This window comes from Chiloscyllium punctatum, chromosome 48, assembly GCF_047496795.1.
Source record: "Chiloscyllium punctatum isolate Juve2018m chromosome 48, sChiPun1.3, whole genome shotgun sequence".
Lineage (NCBI taxonomy): Eukaryota > Metazoa > Chordata > Chondrichthyes > Orectolobiformes > Hemiscylliidae > Chiloscyllium > Chiloscyllium punctatum.
Window position 1 is genome coordinate 54,935,948 of NC_092786.1, and position 17,474 is coordinate 54,953,421.

Consider the following 17,474-nt stretch of genomic DNA (forward strand, 5'->3'; position numbering starts at 1 on the left):
GTCTCTGTTATATTTAATATTGAAAAGTAATTATGACAAATGAAATTTTCACCATTTACCTCTCCCAGCCCAGTAATTGATTTGTCCATTATTTTCTTTCAATTGCAGTAGTATTCTGTACTATGGACCCTGAGTCCTTCAGGTAAGGTTTCAAATAAAAACAACTGCAGCCATAATTAGGTAGACATAGCAATCTGGTTGCTAGTAAATAAAAAGAATAATAGATACCACTAAGTGAGGGGACCACAGATGTGCTTAATTGAAAATATTTGTGCCCTTGCACATCACTACTTGCTAACCACCATCATCAGTAAATGCAAGCCAACATCAAATAGCTACTCTGGAATTTGTAATTGCAATAAAAACATCAAATAATAGCTTCCTTTGCCTTAGGAAACCAGGCACCTTTTTCTGAGATCTATTAATGTTTTTCTTCCATTAAAATTCATTTGATTTCTGTAGCAGAATTGAAACTTTGCTTCACATAATCACAAACCATTCAGCTTATATAGTGCAAATTACTCTGGGACCTTCTTTAAGTTCTTGTAGTATGCTGAAACCATTGGCTAAGTTTTGATAATTAAAGAATGCTGTGCACTCAGATTTAACGAACAGTTTTTTGGACCAAGCATCTAAAACGGCAATTGTGATTTGTAAAGTGAGGAAGAAGTCTTGCACAGGCTTGGTCTTCTCCATTAGAAGAATACATTGACTACATTTGGGAAATAATGTTAAAGAAAGGCAACGAACTCTATGGTGTAATCTATATAGAAGAATACACGTGGTGTAAAAGAGTTTTGTAGAACAGAGGGTATGTAGATAGGGTTCTCAGTGCACTTCCACACACTTGCAGAAGCCTACTGAAAGGTATAAACCCTACTTTACACATTTGTTGCATTTGAAATAGGAAAAAAAAGTAAACAGACTATTGGGAATTACATGGAAATGTTAACTTATAAATGGAGAGGATAGCAAGAGAAACAGAGTTAATGTTTCAGGCTGTTAATCTGTTGACAGTTTTGGTGAAAAATCATTGATCTGGAACATGAACTCCATTTTGCTTTTTTCAAATGCTGTTGAAAGTGCTGATTGTTTCCAGCACTCTATATGTTTTTATTTTGAATTCCCAACCTCTTGTAGTATTTTGCATTAAGGAATATCTTGTACGTTGAACATGTAACATTCGGGGAGAGGTCCGTTTACTTCACTCTTCCTAATGTGAAAGCTAAGTCTTTGCATTTAGAAATGCAGAGGTTAGCCAAGCATAGTGAGCACAGATTTGGTAAGGCAAATCAGATTTGAAAAATCCAACAGGCGTTTGATGAAGTAGTGATGAATTGGATAGGGAAAGTGAGTTTAGTGTTATTGTAGCAAGTGGTTAAGTAGGTGATTGGATTAATTTATTAGTTAATTGACTGGGTAGATATGAAGGGGGATTATTGACATGGTGATTTGGTGGTGGGAAAGCTGTTGTATGTAAGACCTCTTTTTGATATAAACAAAAGAGAACAAAAAAAAAGAGGGAAAAGGTGGGACTGTTGAGAAGAAGAAACAGTAAGACTGTACAGTTAATAAACTGCATCCCCAAAGGAAGGCTCTTGTTTTTTGCCTGGCCAACTGGCTTCAATCTTAATTGACATTTCAGAATTTCATACTTTTCTGAAAAGCCAAAGCAGACTCTAACTATTAACTCTGTTTCCAGATCTGCTGAGTTTTTTCTAGTATCTCTGGGTTTGTTTCAATTTCTAGCATCTGCAATATTTTGCCTTTATTCTAGTAACGTTTAGAAGACTTGTATATAAATTTTCAGGGGGCTGATGACAAAAATGCAGATTACTGCGTGAGGAACTTTAGCATAGCCTATTTGTTGGTGGTAAAATGAAGGATTATGGTTTATATATGTTTTTCAGAATAGTGAGAATTTGGAAAGCTTGAGACAATGAAAATGAAAATTTATTTACCTCTGTGAACAAAGGATGATTAATTTCAAATTGCGATGAGAGAGATCAGGAGCAACCTCTATGTGCGGAATTGTTAAGGAAAGTGAAGCGGACTTACATTGCGAATTGTTAAGGAAGGGACCATAGCAACTTTTAGGAGACAAATATTTGAAATAAAGAAGAGATGTGACCATGAGAAAACAGCAGGCTAATGACTCTGGATTGCTTTAGCACAGATACATTGGTTTAATAGTCCTCCTTCCTAAACCCACAAGTTCTGTGATTCTACCTCAACATTATGATTCAACAAACACTACCATACTGGTTAATAATTTCAAGTACTATTGCTAATATCAACTCTTGAATACTGCAGTAAAACTCAAGGCAGGTTTATTAAAACTCATTGCAAGGGAAATTGTGTCTCTCTTACTTGACTGAGTTTTTGAAGAGGTGACGAAATTTGATGAAGGCAGAGCAGTAGACGTTGTTGATATGGACTTCAGTAAAGTATTCAACAAGGTTCCGCAGGGTACACTGGTTAGTAAGGTTAGGTCAGATAGGATGCAAGCCGAGCTAGTTAATTGAATACAAGATTGGATTGAAAATAGGAGACAGAAGGTGACTGTAGAGGGATATGTTTGGACTGGAGGCCTGTGACCACTGGTATGCCACAAGAATCAATGCATATATATATGATTTGGATGTAAATATAGGAGGTATGGTTAATAAGTTTGCAGATGACACCAAAGTGAGTGGTGTAGTGGTCAGTGAAGAAAATTATCTGATTACAATGGGACTTTAATCAGATAGGTCAATGGACCGAGGAGTGGCAGATAGATTTTAATTTAGATAAACGTGAGATGTTGTGTTTTGGTAGAGCAGAGCAGGGCAGAAGTTATACAGGACCCTGGAGAGTGTCGTCGAACAAAGTGGGTATAGATGCATAGTTTCTTGAAAATGGAGTCACAGGTAGACAGGGTGGTGAAGAAGGTGTTTGGCACACCTGCCTGCATTGGTCAGAATATTGAGTATATGAGTTGGGATGTGTACAGGACATTGGTGAGGCCACTTTTGGAACACTGTGTACAATTGTTGTTTCCGTTCTATAGGCAGGATGACATTAACCTTGAGAGGGTGCAGAAAAGGATTTATAATGATTTTGCCAGGGTTGGAGGATTTTGCAGTTACTAGCGGTGTTCCGCAAGGATCTGTTTTGGGACCATTGCTGTTTGTCATTTTTATAAATGACCTGGAGGAGGGGCTAGAAGGTTGGGTGAGCAAGTTTGCGGATTATACGAAAGTCGGTGGAGTTGTTGACAGTGAGGAAGGATGTGTCAGTTTACAGCGGGATATAGATAAGCTGCAGAGCTGGGCAGAAAGGTGGCAAATGGAGTTCAATGTGGGTAAGTGTGAGGTGATTCACTTTGGTACGAGTAACAAAAAGATGGGGTACTGGGCTAATGGTCGGATACTTGGTAGTGTGGATGAGCAGAGGGATCTTGGTGTCCATGTACACAGATCTCTGAAAGTTGCCACCCAGGTAAATAGTGCGGCGAAGAAGGCATATGGCGTACTGGCTTTTATTGGTAGAGGAATTGAGTTCCGGAGTCCTGAGGTTGCAGTTGTATAAGACTCTGGTGTGGCCGCATCTGGAGTATTGTGTACAGTTTTGGTCGCCATACTATAGGAAGGATGTGGAGGCACTGAATCGGGTGCAGAGGAGGTTTACCAGGATGTTGCCTGGTATGGTTGGAAGATCGTATGAGGAAAGGCTGAGGCACTTGGGGCTATTTTCATTGGAGAAAAGAAGGTTTAGGGGTGACTTGATAGAGGTGTACAAGATGATTAGGGGTTTAGATAGGGTTGACCATGAGAACCTTTTTGCACGTATGGTGTCAGCTATTATGAGGGGGCATAGATTTAAATTAAGGGGTGGTAGGTATAGGACAGATGTTAGGGGTAGATTCTTTCCTCAGCGAGTCAGGAGTTCATGGAATGCCCTGCCAGTAGCAGTGGTGAACTCTCCCTCTTTATGGGCATTTAAATGGGCATTGGATAGGCATATGGAGGATAGTGGGCTAGTGTAGGTGCAACATCGAGGGCCAAAGGGCCTGTACTGTGCTGTATATTTTCTATGTTTCTATTTCTATGTTTCTATGAGTTACAGGGAGAGGCTGAATAGACGACTGGGGCTTTTGTTCTTGGAGCACTAGGGACTAAGGAATATCCTTATAGAGGTTTATAAAATCATGAGGGGCATGGATAGGGTGAATTAAGTCTTTTTCCTTGGGTGTAGGAGTCCAAAACCAGAGGACATAGGTTTAGAATGAGAGGGGATTTAAAATGGACTACATGCTACAAGAGGAAGTGGTGGAGGTAAGTACAATTACAACATTTAAAAGACATTGGATAGGTATATGAATATGAAAGGTTTAGAGGGATACGGACCAACTGCTGCCAAATGGGACTAGATCAGATTGGGATGTCTGGTTGGCATGGATGAGTTGGACCAAAGAGTCTGTTTCCATGCTGTATGACTCTATAACAGTATGACTCCCCTTTGAGTTTTGATTGAAATACTTATTTATAGTCAGTAATATATTTGCAATTGTTGCAGTAGATTTTTCAAAATAAATGGTTACCATCATTTCCCATTAATACTTGTCTTGCTTTTCTCCAAACCAAACAGCGAGACTACAGTCATACATACCTGAATCCATTTCTTCTTAAGCCATACTGCAGGACCAATTTCCCTAAATTCCTTCAGAATCGGCTTATAACACTTCAGATGCAAGACATCAAAATATGCAGTACCTCTCCCGCCAAATTCAACATCCACTTTGAACAGCCAACGCTTAATTTCCAGATTTTCAAGAATAAGTTGAGTTAGAACTTCATGCATCTGCAAAAATGAATTTCAACAGCATAAACAATATCATAATTATTCAAAAACAGATTCAAAATTATGAAGACATGCTGACCATTTATTGCAAATATTAAATTATCCATACTTTATTAATCAGAATCAAAATAGAATTTTAACATACATTATAGTTATTAAACAAATGTAATAGTTACACAGGAAGGCAGACCACTGGACTACTGGCAGTGTCACTGGACTGGTAATCCAGCAGTCCAGGGCCAAATCCCAATGATACAATTACTAGAATTCAAATTCAATACATTAATACATCTGGAATGGAAAGCTAGTCTCAGTAATCATGAACTAATCGCTGAGTGATTACAAATACATCTGGTTGACTAATGTTCTTTAGGGAAGAAAATGTGTCAATCTTACTTGGTCTGGCCTACCTGTGGTTCCAGACCAACAGCAATGTGTTTGACTGTTTACTGTCCTCTGGGATTTATTACAAGGCAATTGTGCAATTGGGAATCCCAAAAAAGAACATAATAAAAGTTCTGGTCAGTGTTTTGTGCCTGGTTAAATTTCTATACCATCTCAAAGGATTTCAGCTTGTTTTTAATTCCTTGCCCAATTAAATGGCTTACTAGCATGATGGAACTTCCAAATGAAATGTAATATTAGGTTGCTATTACACGGTTGAGTTTAAGGAAAAGTACAAGTTTCACTGTATATCTAACTATGCCTGTCTGATCTGGAACTTTAACTTCAAATAGCAGCTACTTGAAATGGAAACAATTCCATTGGTCAGTGAGATTCTAATGATTTTAAGATGGAAAAATGTTTTAAAATATCATAAAAATAACTGAAGTGGACTTTGACAAAAATATTCTTCATATGAAGTTTGTATAGGATGTAGAATCCTCCATTTTAAACTGAATTAGAATCCATAAATTCTTTTCAAAGGGAATGAGATAGTTGCTTGAAAAATGAGACATATTAAAGAGTATGGGAGCAAGCAGGCAAGTGGGATTAGAAACATATCTGATGTAGAAAAAAACCATTAACACAGACCTGATGGTGCTGAATTGCTGGTTCGATACTGAAACATTCTGCAATTTTAATACAAAATGAATCTACATGCAGACAAAGGGAGAGAGAGCATTTAACAGTCAGACTTAGCAGACAGGAAATCAGACTAAGAGAAAGGCATGAAAGCCTAAATTGCATGCTGAGATTAACACGTATAAAATTTACTGCACAGAAACTAGTCAGTTGGCCTAACTGGTCGATGCTTCATGAGGCTCCTCCCACTCCTCTTCATCTGTCCCTATCAGCATAGCCTTCTCCTCTTTTCTCCATCTCGTGTTTAGCCATAGCATCTCCTTGAATTCATGCTTGCTATTCATCTCAACTATTCTATGAGGAAGCAAGTTTCTCATTCTCACCACTCTCTGTGCAAAGGCATGCTAAGTAGAGGAGACAGACCAGAAATGACACAATGAAGAAAGTAAATCAGGAAGAGAGGAGCAAATACTGCAGATACAGAGATGATAATAAGAGGAAGCGTGCCAAGCACGGAGGCAAAGAGAAAAAGATAGAAAGAGATGAATTATCTCAAAAGAAAGCGAGCAGAAGACTGAAAGAATTATGCTTGGTGACAGTAGCAACTAAAGGAACACAGGGATGAAAGGGAAAAAAAGAGAGAGGCAGCAAGGGAGATAGGGAGACTTCTTTTTGCCTGTGATCAGTACGATGAAAGGGCACCTTGCCCAAGACAAGTTTTTAAAAAATTTATTTTCATATCTGGTATGATTCAGAGTAAAGTAAGATTTTACATCAAAGATAACAATACACTCTATACATTTATATTAACTAAGTTAATTGACAATAGACATTGTATTCAAAGTAACAAAGTAAAAATACTCCATTCTTTCCAGTTGAAATTTAAACATAATTTAAAAGTAAGTTTTAACATATGTACATCCACCAAATTGCACAGGACCTATATACTATCGGCATCTTTTTCTGTCTGCCCCACTCACCTCACCCCCCACACAACAAGTTGTTCTTGGCTTGTTGGGAAGCAAATAACCTTTTTGAATGAAGCTTGATGGTGTAGTACACGTGAAAATTTTGAAATTTTCTGAGTAATTCTTTTCAATAATATAGATTGAAGAAGCTATTTGCTATATTTAAACATGAAAGTTGAAAGATCAAATTGATGCTTGTACTCTGCAGAAAATTCAGTTACAATTTAAAAAAAAACATGGTAAATGTAGAGGTGTGTCGTCTATCTTTGCTTTTTGTGTTCAAGAATTTGTAGCTTCAGGGGAATATTGACCAATCTCTGCAATCAAAATGTACTTAAACACACAAAATAAAGATTTATCCTGTAGATTGAGTGTCTAAATATTGGCCAGTATGCTGAAATTGGACTAACAATTCTATTGAAGTGATTTCTCATCATAAAAAGATCCTCTTTCATTGTGAATGATTTACACCACTTACTCAAACTGTTATAAAATCAAACGAGGAAGTTGAAAGCATTAAAAAAAATTGAGAATACAGGAAATACATAGAGTTTCAGTGAAGTCTTAAGGATAGGTCCCATCCAAACCATTAACCATATTTTCCCTTCAAGATGCTGATATGTCATGCTGTTCACCGCCAGGATTTCCTGTTCTTATTTCCTTGACTGCTGCTTCTCCAAAGGCATTTACTTCTTCTTTGCGAGAGTTCCACAAGAACTAGTTGTATTTGATTGCCTTTATTAATGTGTGAATCTGGACCAGCTGCATTCACTGGTTATCCAATTACAGGAATCACAATAGCCAAGTCTGACCTTACCCACACTCAACATCCGTGTATATATAGTTACCAGAATGAGACTAACTAGGTTGTTATCAGGAGTAGTGGCATCAGAAAATATTCTCTCTGATAAAGGGGTGGTCTTGTCATTTGTAGCAACCCAGCTGAAACATCGTTTGGGATAGGGAAAGATAATAGGGGTTAGGAATCATATCTGAGATATTTCATTTTTTTTGTTTCACTAAATCCTGTACAGCCAGTTCTCCCTATCACCAGTGCAGGCCAATAATACTGTTGAAAATTAAATGCATCCAGACTTGTGAAGTAGGCAAGGTTAAAGGAAAATGAGAAATGATCTCATTAATAATATTATGACATGGTCATAACTAAGCTGAATAGAGAAAAATTGTAATAGCATTCCCAGTTTGATCCCTGGTCTGAGACGTTAGGCTGGTAGTAGAAAATTTTCACATTAGCAGAATGTCCTGTCTATGGTGGCAAAAGCAACCAGGCAGCACAATCTCAAACACTAACACTTACAGGAACTATATATACATGGATATGATGGGTTCAGACTCAACAGCAATGCTCCAATAGAGGAAAATAACTTGTCCATGCTCACTCACATAGAATGGGAACCTGGCTGAGGTACAAAAAGTCAATACTTAGGACATAGCCCGATATACCACTGGTGATCAGAAACCTATCAATCTCTACTTTAAACATGCTCAAAGACTGAGGCCCTCTGGGGTAGTGCATTCCAAGGGTTCACAACTTTCTAAGGAAAACAATTTCTCCTTATTTTGGACGAAGTGGCATTCACTTATTTTTAAATTTTGCAATCTGGCTATGGCCTTGTCAACCAAGGAAAACATCTTATCTGTGTCTACTCTATCCCTTTCAGCATTTTCTAAGTTTCAGTGAGATCTTCTCCCAATTTTTGAAACACTAGCAAATACAGGCCCAGTTTGACCAATCTCTCTTCATAGGACAGTCTCACCATCACAGGATCAAGTCTGGTTAATATGTATTGCACTCCCTATATGGTAATAATATTCTTCCTGACATAAGGATATGAAAATAATTCACAGTAACCAAGCTCCAATATAAAACAAGACTTCACTACTCCTGTACTCAAATCCTCTTGGACTAAAGGCTAACATTCCATTAGTTTGCTGTATCTGCGCGTTAGCCTTTAGTTAAGAAATACTCTGCACATTTGGTTCTCCCACCGAAGTGAATAACCTCACATTTGAGCACATTTTATTCCATCTAATCATTAGATCAATGAAATATACTAATTTGTTGCAATAATTCTAATAAAAAAACACTGAAGATGTGAAGGAGCACACTTTATTAATATAATTTTGACATACCTGCTGAAGACTGTATATATCATATTCCCCAGGTGGCACTGGCACAGAAGCACTCGCAAAGATTCTTTTGCTTCCAGACTTGCTACTGTACAGATGGGCCACTTCCGGCTCTGGGCCTAGAATTGGTACATTTAGCATATCTGCAACAGCTAGGTCATCCTTGTGTAGCAGCCCGCCAACGATGTATGCAGCCTTGCCTTCAATGAGATTTTTTATTCGTTTTATTGTCTTGGGACTGTATTTCAGATGAGTGGCCAGGCACAAGTGGTGGTTCTGTGAATAGTGACATTACTCTTGTTAGATTGTGTCCTTTTCTGCTCCCAAGACCTAATTTATTATGCTGTACACAACAAATACATTATTAATAGTGGGCTAGGTTGTGACCAGAGCTATAGTTTAGCAGTTTAAATTGATAAAAGCCACCAGTGTGGAGACTCACAACAGTTCCATAATCCTTCACATTTTTAGTGCATCGTAAATGGGTTCCTTGGGAATTCAACTAATTACTACACATCTGTATTTATTTGATCCACGTGGAATTATCCTTCTGTCGCTTGAAAAGATGCTGGCAGCCTTCAATAACAGTGATTTATCTAAACGACAGTTGTGGCACAGTTTAGGACTAAAGCTTGAAGAAAATCAATACAAATAACTAACAAAAAATGCATCAGCTGGACTGCAGTGACATTAAAAAACACACACAGTCCTACACAGTTCTACAGGTTACTAGTCTGTAACGAATTTCTTCTCACAATACGTGCTGTGCTCTTACTGCTACTCTCAGTGAATTTTCATATATTGGGGACGATAGTACAGGAAACCCTTTTTATAGAGCTTAAAGTTGCTCAAGAATGGTAAGAAATGTTAACTGTAGCAGAATGTAAAATAATTTTGGTAGAAGAAAGGGTGCTTATTCAAAAGTCATGGGCCAAGTATTCAACTATACACACCAGAAAGTATCAAATTCCAAATTGTATTGAGTCAGCTGTACTTGGCAGGGGGTAGGTTTGGTATACTAGCACTGGCTCAGCATTTCTGGATGAGCAAACATAAAATTCAGAAGCGTTTTTCATTCCTGATTGTTAAAACAGCAATCTATGCTTTGTGTGGAATCCGGGTAAAAATAGGGACAGCCTTGATTGTGATGATTCCTCTGGTTCAACAGCTTGATAAAACTCATTGTCTAGCGCCACACATGAAGAATCATCATTTAAAAAATAGCCCTGATAGGCTACAATCTGCTGTACCATCTGAAATCAGGAAACTCAGCAAGGTAAAGGGCTCCAACCAGGAAACCCCTGGTCTGTGTGCTTTATTAGTACAGCAGGCAGTGTCTGTACTCACTTAGTTTAAGTGGGAATTGAAAATAGATTGATTGGTCTAATTTTCTCCAATTTCTGTACAACTATAATTTAGTAAGATACCTTTATGATTAAAATGCAGGGGCAAGATAGTTGTTAAAGACCTGCAATTGTTCTAGGACAATCTTATTTTATCAATGTTGAGAAAGATATCACAGCAAAAGATAAAATTATAAAAGGGATAGATAAGATAGAGGTAGGCAAGTTGTTTCCACTGGTGGGTAAGACTAGGACTAGGGAACATGGCCTCAAGATTAAGGGGAGTAGATTTAGAACAGACCTCAGGAGGAAGTGCTTTTCCCAGACAGTAATGAATCTATGGAATTCTCTGCCCAAGGAAGCAGTAGAGGCAGCTTCATTAAATATATTCAAGACACAGTTGGATGGATTTTTGCATGTTAGGGGAATTAAGGGTTATGGGGCTAATGCAGGTAGGAGGAGCTGAGACAATGGATAGATCAGCCAAGATCTTAATGATTGCTGGAGCAGGATTGATGGGACAAATGGCCTACTCCTGCTTCTATTACTATGAAAAGAGAAATGGGAACCTCTGCCTCTGTCTGTTATATCATAGGCCGTTGACCTTGTCCGGATCTAAATCAGTACCACACCAATCCAAATAGCTAAGCATGAATCCTCAATCAAAATCACTTACACATGTTTTAAATTATACTTAATATGTAAAAATACAGGGTTTTTTTCTTTAAGAAGTCTTTTAATATTATGTCAGTTCAATGTTTATTTTACAACTTCATTCCTATTTTGTGCCCTTAACAAAAAGGGTTTCCTTTTTACATATTTCCCCTAAGATACTGTCACAGTACTAATGTGATAAGACCTTTGCTGTGCACAAACACACATTTTCAGTGTATATTGATCAACAGCTTGGTGAACAGTGTGCTTATCAAGGTGAAGATTCTTAAGGATGGAATAAACAAGACTGTTCCTTTTGCGCCACCTGGTGAAAGCACATCTAGAACACTGTTGCTGCAGAACCCAGCTCCATTCCTCCAGATGCCTCAGTATCACATTCTGTAAAAATATGGCGAATCTCAAAATGGCAAAGTGTTAGAACATAGAACATAGAACAATACAGCGCAGTACAGGCCCTTCGGCCCTCGATGTTGCGCCGATCAAAGCCCACCTAACCTACACTAACCCACTATCCTCCATATACCTATCCAATGCCCGCTTAAATACCCATAAAGAGGGAGAGTCCACTACTGCTACTGGCAGGGCATTCCATGATCTTACGACTCGCTGAGTGAAGAACCTACCCCTAACATCAGTCCTATATCTACCCCCCCTTAATTTAAAGCTATGCCCCCTTGTAATAGACATTAGCATTTCTCATTTTTCTTCAGTGTACTTGTTTTGAGTAACTGAGATTACCAAATTTAAGCTAAATTAGAAACTAAATGTAAAAAATACAGAAATAACTCTTTGGAGGGGTTGGTATGGACTTGCTAGGCTGAAGGGCCTGTTTCCACACTACAGAGATTCTATATAAAAAAACACACACAGATGGTGAGCTTCATCCATCACCTGTATATAGTGCAGTCTACCTGTATAGACTTTGTGTGTACATGCAATCTCCTGATGGGGGAGAAACCAGGTATGGGGGGCAGGGAACAGAAAGGAATTAAGGTCAATTTTGCACAAAGTTTGAGGGGAATTCCTCTCCAACTCTTCAAGCAAACCCTAACAAGGTTTGAGAGACTGGCATCACTGATACTGCAAATAGTGGCTGACCCTAATATAACTCTTATAATTCAAGATGCTCTCCGTTTGAGGAAACCCATCCAGATCCCTTCCTAAGGTCTATAGTAAAGCTATTCTCACTGCATGTTCTGGCAATCCATTCCAGAGGTCAATGGCTCTGGTAGTAAATACATTTTGGCATCTAACCTACTTCCACATTTTTTGTATTTTGTATTGATGACAATTAGTCATTCCCTCCTTATCTATCCCAATTCCTAAAGGCTAGTGGAACAGCAGCTGCAACATGATGGTTCTGAAGAAGCGTCACACTGGACTTGAAACAGTAACTCTGTTTCTCTCTTCTCAGATGCTGCCAGGCCTGCTGAGCTTCTCCAACATTTTCTATATTTGTTGCAAGATGATTTTGTTAGTTAATAAAAAAATTACATAAATATTATGAATACAAATGAGGAGCATGAGTAGACCATTAAGTTGCCTTTAAACAGTATCTAACATTTTACATTTGACAGATGGTTAAACTAACTGCATGTAGTTTCTTGTTTTCCACATCCCTTCCTTTTTGATTGAAGGAATTATAGAGTCATAGAGATGTACAGCATGGAAACAGACCCTTCGGTCCAACCCATCCATGCCGACCAGATATCCCAACCCAATCTAGTCCCACCTGCCAGCACCCGGCCCATATCCCTCCAAACCCTTCCTATTCATATACCCATCCAAATGCCTTTCAAATGCTGCAATTGTACTAGCCTCCACCACTTCCTCTGGCAGCTCATTCCATACACATACCAGCCTCTGTGTGAAAAAGTTGCCCCTTAGGTCTCATTTTCCCCTCTCACCCTAAACCTATGCCCTCTAGTTCTGGACTCCCTCACCACAGGGAAAATACTTTGTCTATTTATCCTATCCATGCCCCTCATAATTTTGTAAACCTCCTATAAGGTCACCTCTCAGCCTCCGATGCTCCAGGGAAAACAGCCCCAGCCTGTTCAGCCTCTCCCCCATAGCTGAAATCCTCCAACCCTGGCAACATCCTTTTCTGAACCCTTTCAAGTTTCACAACATATTTCCAGTAGGAAGGAGACCAGAATTGCACGCAATATTCCAACAGTGGCCTAACCAATGTCCTGTACAGCTGCAACATGACCTCCCAACTCCTGTACTCAATACTTTGACCAATGAAGAAAAGCATACCAAACGCCTTCTTCACTATCCTATCTACCTGCGACTCCACTTTCAAGGAGCTATGAACCTGCACTCCAAGGTCCCTTTGTTCAGCAACACTCCCTAGGACCTTACCATAAAGTGTATAAGTCCTGATAAGATTTGCTTTCCCAAAATGCAGCACCTCGCATTTATCTAAATTAAACTCCAACTGCCACTTCTCAGCCCATTGGCCCACCTGGTCAAGATCCTGTTGTAATCTGAGGTAACCTTCTTCGCTGTCCACTACACCTCCAATTTTGGTGTCATCTGCAAACTTACTAACTGTACCTCTTATGCTCGCATCCAAATCATTTATGTAAATGACAAAAAGTAATTTGCTATGTCCAATCTAGTGGACTTTTCCAGAAGTCTACGGAATTTTGAAAAATTAACATCAGTCCAGCAACTGTTACAATTTCACCTGATGGTAATACTTGGCAAATCAGATCCCAGAGTTGAACTTGGCTTGTTATACTATACATTTATTTTTGCAGTTGGTTAATATGGTGGTTTGTCACTGAAATTCACTGAGACCGCAAATGTCCTTCAATGACAGAACATAAGTTTATTGTTAAAAAAAGCTGTATATATTTACTAAACTTGGAAAGATCTTAAAACTAAAATCAAAACAAAGTTCCAATGTGTTTCCCAGTATCATTCATTAAAGAGACTCAATCCAAGAAAAAAATAACAGTCCTTTCTCAGCTTTTCGTAACTCCACCAACCCTTTCCAGTTTCTTTCACTTCCACTCTTGAGATTGTTTTTATGATTCTTTTCCAAGTTCACTGACATGAACCTCTCTCAATTTTCATGGCCTGACTTTCTCTGTTTAACAACTTGAAGACTTCTAATAATTGACTCTCCTGGCTTGCAAGTTTTTCAAACTAAAGCACATTTCTACTGAGTAAATGATTTCATTAACCTCTTGATCCTCCTGTGAGAAGAAAAAGGCTATCCCTTCTGAACTGAACTCTTGTTCTTCTGAACTAAAACTATGAATCATCTATTCTTAAGTCAAAACTAAACTGTGTTAATGTTTTTTACCATTTCTGTCATTAACCCAAGAGTATAAACATTCCATCCATTAACATTACAGGAGTTCTCCTAGTACTCCACTACTCATCTATGCTACCTCTGACCGTCCAATTTTTCCATTCTATGTGTAAATGAAAGAAAAAAAACATGAATATCATCATACCTTTCGGAGAGCTCATGTTATTTCTTCCTTTGTAATCTGTCCTACTGTCTAGTTACTGTTAGGGGACCTATAATCACTTCTACAAGTGATAAGAGTATCATTTCTCATCTCTATCTACACTTTCTCTAACTTTTGGTTTCCTGAATTTAACACTATTGTGCTAATACTATCAATAATTAACAGTGCTGCTCTTCCACTTTTCCAAATTTTTGGCATTCCTAAAGGTCATGTATTCAATATTCAGGTCACAATCTACATAATATTGCAGTTGTGTGTCTGTAATGACTATCAGATCATACTTGTTTACTTCTATTTACATTCAGGTGCAAGGCCAAGAATACTAAGATACAGAGCCTTTAGTTTTGTCCTGATTATGATTTTTGCCATCTCTAGCCATATCTATTTAGTTGGTCTTAGATTTGTGTTCTATCCCTTATTTGTGTTCTATCCCTTATTCCTCTCTTACCATATCTCTATACTTTCATTTATCACATTTTCCCAAATTTGACTCCTGCCTCCACCATTCAATTTAAAAAAAACTTTCTCTGCTTCCCCAGTTATATGGCTTGTCATAACACTGATCTTAGCACTGTTCAGATGTAGACCATCTCAAATGGTACAGATGCACTTTTTCCAGTCCTGGTGTCAGTGTCCGATAAATTGGAAACCACTTCTACTACACCAGGCTTTCAGTCACACATTTATTTCACCAATTTGTATGTGTTTTAGGTAATAATCTAGAGACTAATTTTGTGCCAGCTCTACAAACTCACAATGTAAAATCTCTTTCCTGGTCCTGTCATTGGTATCTACATAGACCATGATAACTGGATACTTTCTTTTCCACTGTACATTACTTTCTAACAATGCATAGGTGTCCCGAATCCTGGTGCAGGACAGGTAGCACAGCCCTCTGGACTCTCATTCTTTGCAGTAGTGAACAGTGTCAATTCTCCTCATGATACTATTCTTACCATCACAATGACTAAGTAAGTATTATCTATGCATTTAATAAATTCAAGTTGTCCACTGTGTTCAAGTTGTCTACTGTGTTTGCTGCTTACAATGTATTCTGCTCTATACTGGGAAGACTGAATACAGACTGGGTGGTTGCTTTGCAGTACACCTACGTTCTATCCCTAAAAAGGACTCTTAGCTTTCTGTTGCCTGCCTTTACACACCACCATGTTGCCTGGCCAACATCTCTGTCTCAGGCTTGCTGCAGTACTCCAGCAAAGCACAGCACAAGCTGGAAGAACAGCACTTCATTTTCCGCTTGGGGGCTGCTCAGCCTTCAGGACTCAACATCAAATACAATAACTTTGGAGCCTAATAACTCAGAAACCTGACTGAAATGGAACACTGTTGTTTGTTGCTGAACACCAAATACAGCAACTACTCATCACTTGGGATAGTCCCGGCCCAGAACAGACATGGCTTATTTTTCTCATCAACCTGTTCAGAGATGTTTTTATAGATCTCTTGAGCAGGTGGGACTTGAATCCAAGTCTCTTGGTCCAGAGGTGGGGACAATAGCACCAACTACAAGAACCCTTTGGCTCAGATGATGAGTTCCAGATGGGCAGGCCATTGCCTGTTACCAAGACAACTCGTACTCAACAAGTTCCACAGGGAGATTAATTTGTGATTTTCCATGAGCCTCATAGGGATTATCACACCATACTAATGCATTTGGTTTAACAGCTCATCCAAAAGACAGAACCTCTGATAGCACAGTACCATCAGACCATTCATCCACCATAAGGCCAGAAGTGAGGATGTTCACAGATGATTGCACAATATTCAATACCATTTGTGACTCCTCCGATACTAAAGCAGTCAATGTTCAAATACTGCGGGACTGTGACAACATCCATGCTGGGACTGACAGTTGACAAGTAACATTTGTGCCACAAAAGTACTGGGCAATAATCCTCTCCAATAAGGGGAAACCTAATCAACACTCTGGTGGCTTACTACTGATCAGAAACTGAACTGGACTAACCATATAAATACTGTGGCTATAGGAACAGGTCAAAGATGAGAGGAATCCTGCAGCAAATAACTTGTCTCCTGATTCCTCAAAATCTGTTCACTACCTATCTACAAGGCACATATCAGGACAATGATGGAATACTCCCCATCTGGCTGGATGAGTGTAGCTCCAACACTCAAGATGTTTAACATCGTTCAGGGCAAAGTAGCCAACTTAACTGGATGAGCACTCACAAATACTCCGGTAATGCATAGTAGCAAAAGTGTGTACCATCCACAAGATACACTTCAGAAATTCATAAAGACTCCTTCGACATCACTTTTCAAACCATGATAAATACCATCATCTGCAAGTTCCTCTCCAAGCTGTACACCATCCTGACTCGGCAATACATTGCCATTCCTTCATTGTCGCTGGGCGAAGCTTCTGGATCTTCCTCCCTATCAGTACTGTTGGCATACCTATATTAAATGGATTGTGGTGGATCAAGAAGGCTGTCACTACCACATTCTGAAGGGCATTTACAGATGGGCAATAAATGCTGGCCCAGACAGAAAAGTCCATGTCCACTGTATGAATAAAGAAAGTACTGCACTGGACTGCCATGATTTTGTGCAGTGAGATTTGAACCTGGAAACTGTGAGTCAGAGCTAAGTGTGAAGTGGAAATAAGTGGATGGCATTTCAAATGCCCTGAGTAGATTTGGCAGCAGAACAGCCTCCTTCTGTGCAGCACAGTTTTTAAACAACAACAGTAACTCAACAGTAACTGGGTCAAGACTGGCAGATACAGGTTCCATAGATCATTTGCAGTCAGTGAGAAAAGGATACTTTCATTCCTATTTCTTGCATTGGATTTGATCTTAGCCCTGTTAGACTAGCATCTAAAGCCTTGCATTATCTCTTAAATCTCATGAAAATTAAAGTACTATGGATGCTGAATATCTGAAATATAAACAACGATAGTTTTTTAAAATATATTCCTTGGTGAAGACAGTCAC

The 17,474-nt window shown here is 38.8% G+C and overlaps 1 protein-coding gene across 1 annotated transcript in view; it reads right to left on the reverse strand.

The window, feature by feature from the left end:
- The window catches only part of iqch (IQ motif containing H), a 178,285-nt gene that overhangs the window by 85,607 nt on the left and 75,204 nt on the right, over positions 1-17,474 (reverse strand). The window contains exons 14-15 of the mRNA XM_072565275.1: positions 8,991-9,263; positions 4,651-4,842 (exon numbers count right to left, since the gene is read on the reverse strand). Of these exons, the coding sequence (XP_072421376.1) occupies positions 4,651-4,842; positions 8,991-9,263 (465 nt within the window). The remainder of the gene's footprint in view (positions 1-4,650; positions 4,843-8,990; positions 9,264-17,474) is intronic.